Source organism: Gymnoscopelus microlampas, assembly GCF_963454915.1.
Source record: "Gymnoscopelus microlampas genome assembly, chromosome: 9".
Lineage (NCBI taxonomy): Eukaryota > Metazoa > Chordata > Actinopteri > Myctophiformes > Myctophidae > Gymnoscopelus > Gymnoscopelus microlampas.
In genome coordinates, this window is record NC_139946.1 from 20,408,098 (window position 1) to 20,420,824 (window position 12,727).

The 12,727-nt window shown below is 41.1% G+C and overlaps 1 protein-coding gene across 1 annotated transcript; it reads right to left on the reverse strand.

Moving 5' to 3' along the window:
• Positions 1–281: 281 nt before the first annotated feature.
• lsg1 (large 60S subunit nuclear export GTPase 1) lies at positions 282–12,514 on the reverse strand. The gene is made up of 14 exons (XM_084066619.1): positions 12,275–12,514; positions 11,129–11,255; positions 10,746–10,866; positions 10,072–10,158; positions 9,851–9,937; positions 8,275–8,335; positions 7,169–7,345; positions 6,315–6,635; positions 6,068–6,169; positions 4,560–4,703; positions 4,085–4,208; positions 3,416–3,495; positions 2,327–2,503; positions 282–1,944 (listed from the first exon to the last, which is right to left on the reverse strand). The coding sequence occupies exons 1-14, from the start codon at positions 12,371–12,373 to the stop codon at positions 1,771–1,773; spliced, it is 1,881 nt and encodes a 626-aa protein (XP_083922745.1). The 5' UTR covers positions 12,374–12,514; the 3' UTR covers positions 282–1,770.
• Between the last annotated feature and the right edge of the window lie 213 nt (positions 12,515–12,727).

The window sequence follows — 12,727 nt, forward strand, 5'->3', positions numbered from 1 at the left end:
TTTATATGCAATATAACTTTTCATTGATTGAATACTTGAATACTAACAGTTTGCAAAAAAAGCACAGAAAGTACAACTTCTACACAAAAGGATGCTAAAATGATTAAGAAAAGAAAGCACTATATGGCTTGTTTCCAAATACGTTCACCATTACAGGACCACAATGGAAACGAGCCCTTAGGGCCTTTTGTGTTATCCTTTTAGCATTTGTATAATCATACCACTGTAGGCTACTATTTGCAAACAGTTAATTGTAAGTAGTATATTGAAATAAACTCAAATAGGTACACAAAAGCTTTTATTTGTCATTCAAATGTGTTGACATCAATAACTGCATATGAATTAATCCAATATCCCCAGTACAGAATATGAGATGTTAAAACAGGTTTTAATCAAGCAGGCTCATACAGGACTACTACACAAATATCAATTCAATGACATTTGACATCATCTGAATGTTCCATCAGAGCCTGGGTCAGTATACTGTGGGATTTGTTTGTAGAGTAGCCCAGTGGTTCTCAACCTTTTCAGGCCGTGACCCCCCAAAATAATCATATTTAAACTGGGGACCCCCCACCCTGATAAGCACTTGGAAATGTATTAGTTGAGGCATTACATTTAGTTTGACTCGGTCCCACAGATAAATATTGTGAAACTAGCAGATTTACAAGTTCACAATGCCTCGCATTGCGAGGTGTTGTGAGCTTGTAGATCAGCTATTTTAAAAAAAAATCCTTATCTTACATTATTTGACAATTTGGCCTATGTTTCACCAGTTTTTATATTATGGTTTGTTGATTACTTTTGATGCAGTAATGGTCTTTTTCTTAACAGGTATTTAAAAAGCCCTTAAATTGTCACTCCATTGTCATCTGGGGACCCCCCCCCAACATCATGTGGGGACCCACCTGGGAGTCCCGACCAACAGGAACTTGAGAACCACTGGAGTAGCCTACAGAGTAGCTGATGGAATGTTCTGCATGGTCATGACCTTCAAATAAACAGTGTGCAATAAACCAGGGGTTCTTAAAGTTGACACAGGGACCCCCAGGGATTCTCAAGTACTGTACTTAAGTACAATTTTGAGGTACAATTACTTTACTTGAGCATTTCCATTTTTCAATACTTTATATAGGCTACTTCGACTCCACTACATCTCAGAGACAAGTACTGTACTTTTCACTCCACTACAATTATTTGAAAACTTAAGTAACTCGTTTTTTGGTATTTTTTACCAGCTTTACAGATTTAGATTACAAAACATACGTTAAGATCTAGCCAATATACAAGCTCACAACTCGCAACGTGTGATGTGTTGTGAGCTTGTAGATCTGCTACTTTCAAAAGAAAAAATGTATTACTTTTACTTTGCTACTTCAATTATATTTTGATGGTAATACTTTTGTTATTTAAGTAAAAAAACAACAAAAAAAACAACACTTGGATTCAAATGGATCCTTACAGATCTGTAACTCCGAGCGCCCATTTGGTTCCATTTGTACAGTCTCAGAGTTAAGGGGGTCTGTGGCCTAATGCATATTAAAGAGGGGGTCGTTGAAATACACTGCAATAAACAACCAGATACTTATTCAACATCAAGACTGCTCAACATTTCCCTCACTCAGAGTATAAGGGACCCACATCGCCATCTACAGGTCAGAATTAATTCCTTTGGAATTGCATATGAACATTACTTTTAAGAGTTATTCCATTCCACATGAAATGATTGCTGATTTGCAAATCCTTAGATCATCATCTTTGTTGTTATCATCAGGCATCCAGGTGCTTGGTGAGCCTGCGTACTTTCTCCTTCTTGTTCTTGTTGCCATGTTTCTTCCAGGGTTTGCCCACGGCCGTGCCAGCTGTGCCTGGGCCTACGGGCCCACTGCCGGGCTTGTAGCCCATATGAGACTGGACCCCCTTGGTGAGCGCCCGAACATTGTCCTGAGAGAGATCACAATGATTGTACTATACTTTTGCTACATAAATGAAACCACTTCTGCCAAATGACTACATATAACGCCTGCACCATCACTGAATAATGACTTTTTTACTTGAATAATCACATCACGCACAGCTGGCAGGCAACTTCTTCAACAAATCATTGTTTACATGCAGTAGTAGCATTATATTTTCTACTATTAGGAATTATGGGGACAAAACAATGTATTCATGCTTATTTCACAATATTTAGAATTCAGTCTCAAAATATATTGTGTGAGAATTATTCTGCTATGCTGTATGTATTGGTAGATTTTGATGACAGCTGATGTCTGCTCTCTTTTTTCAGCCTTGTGAAAGACATTGGTAAAAAAATATTTCATACCTGATGGAAAAAGTTCTTGTCAACCACATTTTCTATTCTCTTGATCTTGGATGGTTTGTTGGTTGTCTTGGAGGTTGGGTCACTTTCAGCCTCTTCTGCTGTCTGGAACTTACTATGCTGGGGCTGGAAGTCTGCAGGGTCAATGTGAGGAGGTGGGTGGCAGTACAGAAGCTTGCCCTGAAAGAGATGAACAGAGCATGTAATGCATGTCGACAAAGTGATGATGGATTACCTCAATTTGGGGGAAACAGTCAATCAATGCAAGGATTTTATTTGCAGACTAAAAACACTAAGGATTATGTTTCACTGTGGTTTTCCACAATAGCATTCTGCTCCACTTTAGGTTCTATAGACTCAGTTAATATAGACTCAGTATATAATAGAGTTAATACTGCCGTTTTGCTATGATGTTAATGTTTTATGCTTTTGCTTTTCTTTTTTGCTTTATTGTTAAATTAGTTGTAACTGTAATTGTATTCTTGCTCTGTAAAGCACTTTGAGCTGCATTTCATGTCATGAAAGGTGCTATACAAATAAAGTTTATTATTATTAATTATTATTAATAGTGTAGAGAATATTATGCAACACCATATGATGTGGTGTATTACATGAAGGTCAACTTCAACAACAGACTTAAGTCAAACAGTAGTTGCATGAAATTCCTAAGTGTTTATTTGACCCTCAGCCGAGTGCCAGATGGGTGGAGATTCAATCACATATAAATATTACATAGTAAATTGACTTTCAAACACCTTCCTGTGATTGTATAATTTTTCTGGCAGTCACTGTATTATCCTTTGTGGTCCACTCCCACCCACCGGCACCTAAATAGTCTAAAACAAACCCAAAAACAAAATCCTTTTTTCTTTCTTAAGTTTTCCTAGGCAATTATTGCTTTTATGCTTTATAGTAGATAGGAGAGTATAGAAAGACTATAGAAAGACAGGAAGCTGAGGGTAGACATGGGAAGAGACGGGCAATACAAGGCTCCGGCTCGAATCAATACGGCTGGAGACCTTGCAACCATATAGGCGGCATAACCATTCACCCCATAACAGAAATACATTTTGACCCCTTTGTGGAACTTACATTGACATAATCCTTCAGGATGTATCGGGCTGATCTGGGCTGGTCTGGCTGACCATGTGCTGTCATATAACCCCTCATATCTAAATTAAAGTAAAATGCAAGTTAGTATCACAGTTGATTTCTACCGTCTTCCTGATGTTTCTGTTAAAAAAGTCAATGAGATACTCTCTCGCCTGACTGAAAAAGTACCGCCAAGGTAACTTTGAGCAAGGCACCTGTTAAGCTGCTCAGTTATTATTAACAGTAGAATATTGTTGTTGTGCTCCATGTGTCATGTGTTTTATAAATACTACTACTACAACTACTTTTAAGTGTGTAGCAGAGTGCCACAAAAAAAGAGCAGCTTTGTTCAAATACATTTCATTAGATACGTTTGGCTGAATTAGACACTTTTTTTTTTTTTTTTGGGGGGGGGGGGCTTTTTATACCTTTTATTTAGAGAGGGACAGGGAAAGTAGGCTGACAGGAAATGGGGATAGAGATGGGGGGTGACATGCAGCAAAGGTCGTCGGGAACGGGAGTCGAACCCGCGACACGCTGTCAGGCTGGCATTGCAGCTTAGGGTGCCTGGACCGTCACGCTACGGCCCAGGCCTGAATTAGACACATTTTAACAAAGCTTTTAAACAGAACTAGGATGCAAATGTTAATGTGGAGTTAATGGTCTTACATCCGTAGGCCATCAACAGCTCTTCGTAGCTGGGTGGTCTGTCAGGGTCTTCATCCTCTCGTGGTCGGATGATGTTAATGCCGTAGGTACCCTCCAACACATGACGAGGGATCGTCTGACACACGTTACTATTCTGTTAAGGACTTAACCACAGCAAGCCTCCAAGTAATGTAATTAAACCAGAATTATTCTACGAAATGGTTCCCAACTCCAGTCCTTGGGATCCCTGTTATTGCTGTTTTTTTTCAGTATCCTATCAGGTCTAAGAGGGTCCCTCATTAGACTTAGACACAACACATTAGACATAAAATTATAAGACACAAGAACGTCGTTTCCTAGGAGAGGTGATTGCAGTAATGTTATGATACTGTTAAAAAATGACAGAGTGGAAGAAAAGTAAACTGCAGCATGTGAATGATTTGGATCAAATCAAGTGACATTGACCTAACAGTGTGTTGGTTCCAATGAAGGATATGAGAGCGCTTGCAGGTATGTAGTCTCTCATCTGGTCGATGGGCAGGATCCCACAGCAGATCATCTCTGCTTTGGTTGACACAAAGGAGGGCATGCACAAACCTGGACAGTCACATAGGCACAGGCCTGGCTCCACATACAGAGTCTGCAAAACACACACACACACACACACACACACACACACAGCAGAGGTTCAGATGCGGAAACTGGCCCTCATTTATCAATGGAACGTACAAACAAACAGCTTAAATTTCGAGCCCAGCAATCAGCTTACAATCACGGCCATGTGAGATTTATCAAGCAGGTGTACCCTGTCAATCACAGCGTAAGAATCGTCGGCTGTTGATAAATGTGGCAGAGCCTCGCCCGACCTGTTTTTCAACATGAAGCGGAATACGGACGAGAAGAGTAACTTCTGTGAAGTTACCCCACCAATCATCTCCGTGGATTCACACACAGCTATACAGCACACACTCCTATCATATGCGTGGAACGGCACATCCTATTTGCATACACAGGGCACACACCGATACCTGACGCAGAAACGTCCAATAAGAAAATATACACAAAACACAAATAAAACAAAAAATTGAAGTAAAATAAAACAAAGCCTACACGTCCTCAGACCAGACGTGAGATTTGAGCGTAGGCTCAAGTCAAAGATAAATGCAGACAATTGCGATGATCTCGGCGTACGCCCGTTTTCTGGTCTGCACAAGCTTGATAAATGAGGGCCTTTATGTCTGTGGTTTGTTTGCAGTGACTTTAAAGAAGGGGCCCAATTTATATAAACCACCATTTTCCTAAATGCTGTGTGACACCAAAATGTGAATCCTGACTCGCTGGTTGAAAACACTCCCTTTGGTGACTGTGCAAGCTAGAGACTTATGCCGAATGAGTTGACATGCTGCCATCTCATTACTGTCTTGTTGTTATTCTGTACATCCTGTTAATTGAACACCTGTATTGTGTGTGCTATTGGGTCGATACCAGGCTAAAATACATATATTCTATGCCAAGAACTGATACGTCTATTTGCCTATTTCTTTCTTGAATGTCAAAAATGTTTGGGAGCATTTTGAAGGAGTAGCGAGTATAGTAGCCTAATGGTCGCCTTAAAAACAAAATTCAAAGAGAGACACTGTTAGATCCCATAAACCATAGGGTTCATTGCAAATGGCTAGCTGGTTGTCAAACAACTGTTTCACAGAGACTATGCAGACACTGAATGGCCATAAGTAATGAATGAGAAGTATAATTTTAGGACAAGTTTGTACAACTTCAAGGACAAATCCTGCTCAGTATTATTACAGTTAAGCTAAAATGCAACTGTTGCGTTTTTAAAAACAGCCCAAAAAAATGGCATCAATATTATGTAAAATACTTGCAACTTTGTATTAGTGGGTACTCAAACATGAAAAAGTCAGAGCACCCTTAATTCAAATCAAATTTCCTTTTTGGGACCATGGCCCAATATCTAAAGTAGAGGTTTGGAGAATGAACCTGTACCTGAAAGTGCTTGGTATGTCCTGGAGTGGCCGACACAGAAACCTTCTTGTTCCTGAAAATGGTGTTAATGGAGGAACTCTTTCCCACATTGGGATACCCCACCTGTTGAATGTGCAGAGGATAATAACAGATCAATCCAAAACATCCAACAAACTGCCCTGAAATGCATAACAGCTAGTGGTGTCATCTTGCATCTCCAGATTCATTTAATTCAATTAGTGTTAGTAAATGTGTGTTTTTCACCCACCAGACCCACTGTGAGCTGTCCCTCTTTACATCTCGGTCCGCTGTGAGCAGCTTTAAACATCTCCAGCAACTCATCTTTGTGCAGCAGACGACTGGAGTTGTGGAATGAATAGACACTCTCCTCCTCATCTTCACCTTCTGAACAGGTATGATAGTCTTCTTCATCTACTGACACCTCAAGCTCACTCTCCTCCTCTTCCTCTGTACCCATCTCTTCCTCCTCGTCTTCATCTGCCCCCTGCTGGCTCTTGTTCTTATTGTCTGACTGCTGCTCATCTTCTAGGTCACTGTGTTCATTCTCTGGGTCATCCTGCTCCATGCCCTGTGGACAGGAGGAGAGTCAGTTAACTTTCACACAGGACACAGACATTAGTCAATTTGAGACTAATGTAGATCCATCTGTGTGCCAGAAACATTTCCTCTCACGTTGGATGTGAGGTTTCTAAAGCAGAATTCCAATACCCAAAATCTCGGCCACTCGCTCACTCCAGCTTGACAAGGAAATAGTTTTGGCCCAATTGTTCATTTGCTTTTTGGAGGAGGCGAGTGGAGTCAGTGGAGGGGCTTAGTCGGCTCTCCGAGTGCGCATGGAGCGAGTGTACATGAAGTGTAGGCTCGACCCCTCTCCACATCTCCTCGCGGAAGACTTCCGCATTACGTGTACAATTTCTTTTTGTTTTTTCCCCCTTCTACCGTGACGTATACATGGTCCTCCTCCACATGTGGCCACACAAACACTGCTTGAAACCCAAAACCATGCCGAAATACACCGAAACGCTGAAATACATATATATATGTGTATATATATATATACATAAATACATTCTGAACTCAAACTAACTATCTTCATTTTACCTTTTCCTCTGCATCCAGTCTGTCAGCCTCAGCCAGAGCAGACCAGAACATGGCCCTCACGCCTTCCCTCTGGAAGTATGTGGCCCACGTACGCCTCTGCTTTCGGGTCAGTAGATCTGCCTTGTTTATCAGCAGCATGTTCACCTTGTCCTGGGACACCTCTTTAACATACGCCTCCTAGCACATGAACAGGAATACGGTATAAGTCAGATACAGTGGATTCACATTTCTATTGATATTTCCCCTGGTAGGTGGTCTTGTAGTTGACAGCATTGGGAGGTATACATAGAACACCAGCCTTTTGATGCACAGTAGTTTAGTTTAAGAAAGAAAACTGTAGGTTACACAAACCCCCCAAAGGGGTTTCTATACCCCCCCCCAAAGACAAAGCAAAATAAATCAATCAAGGTGACAAACAAGTGACATCAAAACCCAGTCAAAAACAAACGTTAACATAAATACCAGTAAGAGCTTAAGCTTAAAGGACAAGTCCGGACTAAATAACAAATAGGCTCATTTTCTTCTTATATTGATCCCAAATTTTTTCATGAATCTGTTATTAGTTGTCATTACACACGCAACCATGCCTTGGTTGTCCCACACGAGCCGGCAGAGTCTCATAAATCCTGTTTTGGGGTGAGCGTTAAGTGACTGTACTGGCCAATCACAGCGCATCTTTCCCGTGACTTGGCAAAACACATAACAGCATAACATCTGTTTAGCAGACTACGGCGGCTTGTGTGGGACAACAAAGGCATGGATGCGTGTGTAATGACAACTAATAACAGATTCATGAAGGGGGAAAAAATCTCTTTTGATCGCAACAAATAGTGCAAGTATCGATATGCTTATGGGATCCGCTCTATGCTATGAGGGCTGCTGGGGACTGCTGGGGAAACTAGACGACAGGGGCAATTCTGCAAATGGAACCCATGGCCAGTCATTTGGGATCAATACAAGTAGGAATATGAGCCTACATGTTATTTAGTCCGGATTTGTCCTTTAATGTGGCCATTACATGATATGAGTGATCAAGTTCACAGTATAAACCCCACCCATCCTTGTCTGCCACTAAACTTAAAGACTGAATGAATGAATTGACTTACCAGGTCAGGGCACCGGAAGAGCAAGGGATTTCTGGCATCAACGATCTGAACCACAATATCACTGTCAAAAAATAGTTTATGTATCAAATATCCAGTTGATCTGTCTTGATTCTCACACAGGAAGAATTGTCACAACACCACAAACAAACAAACAAAAAATAAAGTCTAAAAGTTCTTTAATCCCCCCTAGAGGCCTAATGCGCCTTACATGCAACCGAACCATAGGACTTGAAAAGGTCTCTACCAGGCCGGGTTGCCTACCCAGAGCCCGCAAATTTTGGAAGGCGAAATGGCGGAAAATGTTGTCTGCCACACATGGCCAGGGCCTATATGGGGAGTTGCATCATGATTGAAGGAATCGAGGGGTTCATATTTAGATTTTACGAACTACGGTTCAAGAGTTATAGGCCAAAATGTGAAGCGGGCTAATATAGCGCCACCATGGGGCTGATTTGAAAACGTTGGGGAAGAGGAGAGGTTCTTCCTTGGCCTACTTGGAGTGTGTGTGCAAAGTTTCACATTGATTGGTCCAATGGTGCCAAAGACACTCACACAGACACACACATAGACGGGGACACACACGGATGGACAAGAGCGGGAACATAGTCTTCGGCCACCCAGCCTGGCGGAGACAAAAACTGTACGTTTTGGCCTAATAGTGACGCTAGAACAGGGGTGCTCAACCTTGGGTCCACAGACCCTTTGGTTGGCAGCAGCGCCAGTCCACACGAAAATGAGTTTTATTTATTTGATATATTCACCACTGCATTCCGATCTCAAGCTGCCATCTCTCACTACTGTTTCGGGTATCTGCCCTACTTAACAAAAAAAAGACATCAACAGCCTATTGAAACCCATAGACCAATTATTTGTTTACAAACATTGGGACTGGACGCACAGGTGTTTCATGTAATCAATTCCCAACAGATCCCCAAACCTGCTGTTTTGGGGTGAGCTTGTTTCAGTTCATTCAACCTCCTCTGTGTGTAGGCTAGTGGGGTGCGCCCTGGCGACACATATATACTTCATCGCGTAACGGTATTGCGCACCGAGAACCGCTGACATACAAGCTCACAACCGCGTCACGGATGCGACCGCTGTGAGCTTGGAGATCTGCTATTCTCGGCCGTTCTCTGCGCGCGACACCTTCGCGGGACGGAGCATAAATTAGTCTTGACGGGCTGCAGCTGCGCTAGCCAAGCAGGTTCTGGTGCCATGATCATAGAGCGCTCCCTCCGTTCTTATGACAGCCACTGGAGGTGGAGTTTTGAGGACAACTGCTTTGAATTGTTATTATTGTTTACACACAACAGAAACCAAGGATTATATATTTCAAGAGCGAGAGATCACAGTAAAAATCCTAAGCATTCTTCCTCCACACTGGGAGAAAAACAGCATCTGAAAGTTTGATGGGATGCAGTTTTACACGTGAGACTGTGACCACTTTTACATTGCATCGTATGAGCGGTGGGGTTCTTTTGCTGCCGACCTGCGCGCGCATACTGTTTCGTATCAGTGTGACGTCGTCTGTTAAGGCGTCTATTGTGTGTGACTGAAACTAAATAACTGATTGTACCTCCTCTCGATCACTCTCCACAGCTGCCTCCAGAAGTCCAAGTTCCTCTCAAATGGAGTGAGAATTAACTTCTGCTCCTCTTCCAACCTTTATGAAAGAAATGAGAATTAATTTGATTACTAAGTACCGTAATTCTTAAGACCATGTTACTATAACATAAATGACAATTGTAAATCGTTAATGGGATTGAAAAAGCAATGAACAATGACAGTACTACATACTCTGCAAGTGCACGTCTCCACTCCAGGAAGCTGTCTCTCTCTGCCAGCTGAAGAGCTTCAGCACTGGTGCCATCATCCCAGTGGGGTCTGGAATAACATCACAACACAAAGAACTCAGAATGAGTATCCCATAAGATAATGGTCACAGAAACTGGTCGAACGTCCTTGAGCAAGGCACTGATCCACTATCTGTTCTCTGAGTTGCTTGGCATAAGAGGTTCATTCATGAATGCTAAAACCACTTAAGCCATATTTTATTCTTTGTCATACAACGGTGTCACACGGAATATAGTGACAATAGCTAATCTACAATCTCACATGGGCTATATTATAAGAAAAGAAACACCGTGGGATTTTTAACCGTAGTGAATGGAAAATACCTATGTCTATGTTGTTGTTCTATTTATTTTTATTATCTTTTTGTGGATTAATAAGAGGAATAAATGTGAGTATTTAAATACGAGATATTTGAGGGGGGGTTCCTGATGTCTGTCTGGATGTATTTTGGTCTGTAAGAATAAAAGAAAATACAAGCTCACAACACAACGCATCCTGATGCGTTGTGAGCTTGTACATCTGCTATTTTTGAACAATTTTCTTTTTATTGTTGAAGTGGTTAAAAAAAGGGAAGTACAGCGGTGGAAAAAAATACATTCTAAAACCGTAAAACATACCGTCGTGGGATTTTGAGGAACTTTTTATTTTCTTCATGAAGCTTCTTCAGTCTTGCTTTCTCCTCTGCTGTCAACAAGCCGATCCGAGCTTCAGGTGGCACAAACTTAATGTTGAGCTTTTCTAAGAGTGAACAATACAGCAGACAGAGAAACCATTAGTTATTTACAAGAATTTGCCATTTGCTTCAGACTTCCATTTTCACACCCAGCATTCTCCACATCTGTTGACCCTCACCCTTCCATCAGTTTTTCAATGCTAACACAGTTGATTAAAGTTAAGTTAATTATATCCCATGCACAATCTAACGAGAAAGAAAAACGAGGGATGGCATGATAATAGTCTATAGATAATATGTTTGAGTCTATAGTCTCAAATTAGTTACCAGCAACAAACTCTGTCCCAGCTAATTCTGCGGTGGCTAGGAAGTCATCCATGGAACTCTGCTCTGTCACCGACTGGAGGTTCAGCCGACCCCAGTCATAGCCATCATTAAGTTCACTGGTGTGGAGCTGGAAAGACGGAGACAAACTAATGTTAGATTAGGTGGACAACTGGACAGACAACAGCAGCATAGAGGATACTGCAGAAATGACTGAAATTATATTACATTGGCGTTGTATTAGAAACACATAGCATATATAAAATACATCTATGATAGTCTTGATCCAAGGCTATTTTTGCCCATATGTCCACTCCAGCAATATATTCCAGCAGTTGTTTGAACTGACATATAATAGTGGTCATATCATGTGTATACGTTATTATGATGTTCCTTGAATTTGTGCACTGATAATTTAAATGTAGCTCTGGTCCATAGTTGACCAGAGACCATTTAAATGTATCCTCCGCTACTTTGACTCGTCAGGCGGTGACCAATGAATGAGAAGAAGGCTTCAGTCTTTGGACAAAAGGACTCGCTCCATCCTACACTTTAATAGAACCTTAAATCCCTGAACGACCAGTCGACCACTACACTTCCAGGATGCTGGTCGCCTCCGTCACAAAATATAATTTTAAACAACATTCGGGGCAGACTGAGCATTCACACATCGTGCCCCTGTCTCTGGAATGCTCTCCCTCCAGCTGTTAGAGATGCTGACTCTTTGGACATTTTTAAATCTAGTCTTTTTTCTTTTATTTTTTGCTGATCTGTAAATTTTTCAGCGGTGCTGCCGCATGGTAATTGTTTGATCATACGGGCGGGCACATTTTACTGTGTTTCTTTGCTACTGTGTTTTTGTTGTATGACTTGTTGTGAAGTGCACAGAGAGCCCTTGGGGTGATGTTGCACTATAAATAAAAAATAAACTGAACTGAAACTTTGGCCAACGCTGTTGGTTATTACAGTAGTAATAATAATATCTTAAATGTATGTAGCGCTTTTATAAGTAGGCTACCCAACCCAAAGACGCTTTACATGGGGAGAAAACAAAATAACAACTTTATTAGGAAAATAAATACAAACAAAAAGCTAAGACTAAGGAATAAAATCAATAAAAACAGGTAGCTAATGTCATAATAACGTTACCCAAGTATCGCCTCTCTTGTTTCCTCGGCCAGCGTTCAGTCTCTCCTTTATCAGCGATCTACCGAGTGCGGGACCGCCAGTTACCTTCTTCTTACCCATGCTAGCTTTGATGACAAACACGAAACAATCAAATAGATGTCAAACGGAACCGTTATGAATGTTATAATAAGAAGTTAAAGGGCCTAAAGTTATGTTTATGATGCTTTCTGCGCTGCTGGGGCCCATGTGGAGAAACTGTTGTCGTCAGGAGCGGAAGTAGAATGGAGCGTACCACTTGAGACGAGAATACAGTAAATAGTAGCTAAATAACTATTAATAAAGCCATTTAATAGCATTATTAACAACATGTACAATGTTATAGATGAATACAAACATTTACAACTTATGTCTGCTTCAATTATTAACATGTCATAGCAATCTATAAAAATACATTAATGGTATGTGCCAATCGTA

What these genes read in the sequence shown, in the direction of transcription:
- lsg1 (XM_084066619.1), bottom strand. Translation starts at nt 12,373, where the DNA reads ATGGGTAAGAAGAAGGTAACTGGCGGTCCCGCACTCGGTAGATCGCTG. An exon ending in TGGAGAGTGATCGAGAGGAG is followed by an intron (nt 8,336 to 9,850) that starts GTACAATCAGTT and finishes ATTTTTTGACAG; the next exon opens with TGATATTGTGGTTCAGATCG. An exon ending in GACTGGATGCAGAGGAAAAG is followed by an intron (nt 6,636 to 7,168) that starts GTAAAATGAAGA and finishes TCCTGTCCACAG; the next exon opens with GGCATGGAGCAGGATGACCC.